A 5,455-nucleotide genomic window follows, 5' to 3' on the forward strand; every position below is an offset into this window, starting at 1 on the left:
GTTTAATACTCCTAATTAGTATCTAAACATTTGATGTGACGGGTGCTAAAAATAAGTCAGTGGAAGAAAACGGGGCCTACATCTATGAAAATATTCATCAAGAACAGTTGTTGGTTTATTAGTGGCTGGGACTTGCTTATAATATCTTCACCTTTGGTTTCGCTTTAAATTGTCGTATAATACTAATGGCTGGACATTGGAGGTCAGAATAGTTATTTTTCTTTTATTATCTAAAAAATCATGTTTGGAAGTTGTATATTATATATCCTTACATTACATATACTCTATAAGAAATAGTGTCCATATCCTTAATTTATTCATTAGCAAAGATACTTGTCATGCATGTATAAAATTCAAAAGATTTGCTATAATTGTGTTGAGATATGGAATCGATAGTCCGAGTCTTAGATTCAAATCATCCATCCAGACCACACAAAACAACTCAACGTTTTACACTTGATCAGCTGGAGGAAGAGACTTCTTTAACAGTTTCCTGCTCACTTGATTGTCAGAAGCTACGTCAATTCATTCACCATGTCAGTATTGTTCTACATGCACAGTCATCAGAGAACAATGGCGGAGCAGTAGCATCTCCTGCCAATTGACTTCAGACCAGTTGTCACCCACCCACAACCTTCCTTGTACCGCTCCACCTGACCACAATTGTAACAAAGGCTTTACTGTTAGTCACGCCACAATTGTACAGGAAAAACCAAATGCAACAACAAAAGACAAATGGACATGCTAAGAAATTTGTCTCCAGGTGTAGGTACCTACCACATCCAAGATTGTATCTGCTTCAGCTTTCACCCCGCCAAATGTGAATATCGACCCACCAAGCACAGCTGAAGAATGGTATCCTCTGGTGCAGTTCATGGGTTCAACCATCACCCATGAAGGCATCCTTGGCTCGTACACCTCGACGGTAGCTACCATTGCTTTAGCCCCAGTATCATAACCACCAATTGAGAATCTGGAAGAAAATACATAGACCAAATTACATCAACAAAAGATAAAATACACACTGATGACACCTACCTGTAATTTGCTGGGAACAAACGTTTTCAGCTCATTGTTTTAACATACTGCAAAGAAAGGGCTACAAACTTACATCTTCTCGTTAAGCACTGCAAGTGTATGACAGCCCCTTCCTGCACTCATCATTGGGAGCATTTTCCAGTTAGGCTCCCGAGGATCAAGCCTCTCTGCAGAGCTGGCAACACACATCACAAAGTCAGCAGAAACGTTTTCTTGCATCCTTCTCACTTGAAAGAGATAATGATTTCGCTACCATGGTAGCAATAGAGAATAGGCTAATGCATATTTTGTGAAATGATTCACTTCATTCGTATTTACACTAAGCCATAAGCCAACACTTGAGCTGCGTTTCTACCAGATCAAAACTGAACCAATCAAGTGTTAAGTATAGGCAGGAAAAGGACAGCACCTCAGATACTGAACACCGTTGAAGCCACCAACTGCATAAATCGCACCATTGAGTGCTACACCAGCTAGAGCAAAACGCTGAAAAACAAAGTGACAAAAGTCATTCGAACCAAAGAATTCATCATATTATGCAGTTGGTGTAAAGATATATGTGAAAGAAGCAAATATTTTTTTCCAAAAAAAAGACAGTACAGGAAATTGAAATGGAATCAGGACTTGTTTTGCATCACTGTAGAATTACACACTTTTTCCATGAGTAGATGTTTATTATCTCCCCTATTTGTTTATGTCTTAGGCAAAATTATGCACATTCCACTAAATGTTTCAGTAGTGTACTAATGTATGAGGAAAAAAAACTTTCTATGTTTAGACCAAATGAACGCTGGAAGGTGATATTGGTACCTTTTCCAGCATAGGTTGATTCTTTATCCACTTTCCGTGAGTAGGATCAAATATTTCAACGTCAGAGAAACATTGACTTCCATCTCCACCACCGAATGCATAGATCCTCCCATTAACACTAACCCCAGCAAGGCTCCCCTTCTCACGAGTCAATGATGGGCACGTGATCCAGTCATCACGGCTTCGGTCATAACAGTCAACTTCATGCAAAAGATAAATGCAGAATCAGGACAGAAATTGCAACCCGACAGCTCAAGATCGAATTAAACATAGAAACCAATAACTAACCTGTATCAAACCAGCAAGAACCATCACCACCACCAAGAACAAATATCTTGCCATTTAATGCAACAGTAGAGGCATATGACTTCCCAACAGCCATTGATTTGAGAGGTGTTAGTATGTCCAGTGAAGGGGAAAAGGAGTCTAGTGATGGCAAAAATGAGAAGCCATCAAAACCACCAACTAGATAAATGACATCTTCTGAGCCCAAACATTGTTCAACAAACTGGTTAAGTGAATCATCCAGGGTTAAAGGGTCTATTTTTGAATTCAGTGTCCTCACTGTGCCCTTTAGTTCCACAATTCTTTTCAGTAACCTCTCATTCACCCCTTGTAAGTGTTGGACTTCTTTGTTGGACCAAGCCTACATTTTGAATATAACTTAGATACGACCACCAAGAAAGATCAATTTTCTTGGACTTCAATGCTTTAGTCAATAACATATGATATTCCTCACCAGAATGAACAAACTTAATTTAAAGTATAATCATCAGGTTAAAAACAAGATAGATGCAAGACCAATTTATAACTGTCATGCCTTTGTTTACAAGAGCCTGCTCCTAACTACCTAATAATTATCTTAACAAACCAACTAACTGATCTAATATCTCTCCAATTCTCTTGACGTGAAGGATAGATGAGCTAGCCCTATGGCCACCATAAGGCCATAACAGAAGCATAATGGAAAAAAAAATCATTTCATTTGGTCCTGCCTTACTTCTTTGATTTCTAGTAAGCAAGTAGGTGTGATGCCACTTGCTTTATTATCTCGGTTCCTACTTTTAGTGCCTTTTCATGCTAAAGAATATCAAGACATCTCTTATGAAGTGCAATTGCTGGTCCATATTGTGCATATAGCAATTTATAAAACTAAGCTTCCATGGTTCAGTATAACAAACGTAAGGCATTTCGAGAGGTTATAGAATATCAGAAGAGACCTGCTTCTTCTCCATCATCTCTATGCGCCCAGATAACTCTTTAACTACATCTATCAGCTGCACAAATAAAATTAGTGTGAGAAATTTGGAAATGTGGAGAAGAATTAAGCATGTTAGCAAGACTAAATGAAGTAACACACAAAACAAGGATGATAATTGTCTCTAAAAAAACAAGGATGATAACATGGGATGCAGCTATCAGCAGAGTTCAGAGTTCTAACCTTGGCTTCTGCACATGATTCAGAGCCTAATAATTGCACCAGCAAATTAGAATGCCCCAGGGAGAGCTGATTAACTTCAGCATCTAAGGTTTCTGGAAAATTAGAGTGTCCATCCAGAATTGCGCATTTGTCCTCTTGGGCATACTTACAGCTATATGCATCCTTGTCTTCAGTATCAGTAGCATTGGCATACAGATAAGGATTCCACTGCTGCGCAGGCAAAGCTGCATGCCCTTCTAACACCCGGTTGAAGCTAAGCACTTTTCCCTGCTTATCAGAATGTTGTTGCTGTTTCATTTCAACCGCCTGATCTGATAGTTCATACCCCTCCCTCTCTGGTGGTTTGTCCCCACAATCCAGATCATCAAAACCATTAGAAGATTCATCACCTGAGCTTGCATGTTCCGCATCCACATCTCCTTTCCCAACTTCCTCAAATTTATTCTTCTTTACCATATCTGCATATGACTTCACAACCCTTTCTGATTTGACCTTCCCCTCATGCTTTGGTGCCCATACAGGTGATGATACTAGTTCTCTCACATGCTCATCAGCCGGTGCTGCAACAGGGGGCATCCAGAAATTGTTGGGAGGAGGAGATGGAGTAAACATATCCATCAAAACACGTGTTTGAGCATGATCCAATTCAAACTGGAAATAATGAAGCTTCTGGCCAGGGACACTGGGCGTGTTCTGATAGTAGTTGGCTACAATAGCATTTCTGAACTGATTCTCTGCTAGAGGGAAACACCACACTCTTACCCGCATTGCAACCTAAACAAACAAAAGGGCATTGGCATGCACATAGAGGTCATTTCATCGAGAGTCAGTAAGAAAATGGCATTCAAAGATACATAAACAAGGGATTGTACCTGGGCAGGATAGCTTGTCTTTCCGTGGCCATCATTTGACCATGCATTTGATTCAGGACAGAACTTACCATTGCCTGCAGCTTCATAGATACCATACAATTTGCGATCATCATAATTGAATAGGAAGAGGGGTAGTCCTTCCTTAATGTTTCGTACATAGGAGATATGTGCTCTTGGCAGGCCTGAAAGACAACACGAAGTGGTTACTAAGTGGGTGGATTACCTAACAAGTTGCTATTCTTTGGGAGGCATGGCATATCTTCCCCCTCACAGGAAAAGAAAACAGATGCATTAAAGCCAAAGGAGTAGCTCAGCTTTGTAAATACATAACTTAGAAAAGAGTCGTGATTAGAAGAAATCAAGAGCATACCGAAAAGTTGCCGTGAGTGACACTCTGCAATTGTATTGTTTGTGCAACCAAATATCACAGCTCCAACATCTTGTGCTTGGAGGTGTCTTTCGGAAATGGACAGGTTTGTTGGCCTGGTGCTTTTCACAACCTGGCTCCACGAGGATTTGCTCTTCACCATTGTAACTGATGCTAGCAAGATGAGAAACAAAAGGGTCAGATAAATAGGGTGCACTCTTCTCTGTATCTTCGGTGTTTGCATGCTTGATGCATGAGGCAAGAAAAGGTAATATTATTTGGGAACTACCGGAAACTGTAATTTTTTAAAGATGATGAAAGGACAGAGCAAAGTAGAGTACTAGAGTTACAATTACTACAGTTTGGTGTTATCAAATCAATGGCTAAGCTTGTTGTCCACTAAAGTTGAAGTAGATTCTCAGTTGCTGCACAGTATATTTGCAGACTTATTTCTGATTGACAACAAAACAAGAAGGCAACAGAGTTAGGTACATCAGCATACCAACGCATGTGTGTGTGTTTTAACAAAAGCGTAGCAAAGTGAGCTAGCCCTTTTCTTAGATGATTTTTCATATCAAGATCATCACATCCTCTCAGCCAACTTTGCACCATTTAGTTATAATAATGTCGACTGAAGCTTAACCATGTGAAATATGGACATTACATGGTCAGGGCCTCAGGGCAGTAATAAACTTGCACATGGAGATAAAGCAAGAAACAGAGGTGGAGTCAAGAAAGAGATACGGTTGCATTTGTTGGAGATGGATTGGAGTACCAAAATCAGTTGAATCAATGCCTGAGTACTAGACGGGATCAGTACAATTTCCCAGTCCTCCCACAAGATAAGTTTTTTTTTCTTGTGGGGCTGCAGGGTAAAATTACTGCAGGAACCAAATGAGCTGTACAAGAATAAGGCACTAATAATAT

General features: G+C 39.9%; 1 protein-coding gene across 1 annotated transcript; it reads right to left on the reverse strand.

Moving 5' to 3' along the window:
- Positions 1–333: 333 nt before the first annotated feature.
- On the reverse strand, positions 334–5,440 carry LOC101763465. The gene is made up of 10 exons (XM_004977552.3): positions 4,532–5,440; positions 4,162–4,343; positions 3,290–4,063; positions 3,069–3,125; positions 2,137–2,494; positions 1,849–2,048; positions 1,448–1,524; positions 1,112–1,213; positions 778–973; positions 334–653 (listed from the first exon to the last, which is right to left on the reverse strand). Exons 1-10 carry the CDS (start codon positions 4,770–4,772, stop codon positions 564–566), a joined length of 2,277 nt encoding a protein of 758 aa, XP_004977609.1. The 5' UTR covers positions 4,773–5,440; the 3' UTR covers positions 334–563.
- Between the last annotated feature and the right edge of the window lie 15 nt (positions 5,441–5,455).

Source organism: Setaria italica, chromosome VII (genome assembly GCF_000263155.2).
Source record: "Setaria italica strain Yugu1 chromosome VII, Setaria_italica_v2.0, whole genome shotgun sequence".
NCBI lineage: Eukaryota > Viridiplantae > Streptophyta > Magnoliopsida > Poales > Poaceae > Setaria > Setaria italica.

What these genes read in the sequence shown, in the direction of transcription:
- LOC101763465 (XM_004977552.3), bottom strand. Translation starts at nt 4,772, where the DNA reads ATGCAAACACCGAAGATACAGAGAAGAGTGCACCCTATTTATCTGACC. An exon ending in AGACAAGCTATCCTGCCCAG is followed by an intron (nt 4,064 to 4,161) that starts GTACAATCCCTT and finishes TTGTTTGTTTAG; the next exon opens with GTTGCAATGCGGGTAAGAGT. An exon ending in AGATGATGGAGAAGAAGCAG is followed by an intron (nt 2,495 to 3,068) that starts GTCTCTTCTGAT and finishes TTCAAAATGTAG; the next exon opens with GCTTGGTCCAACAAAGAAGT.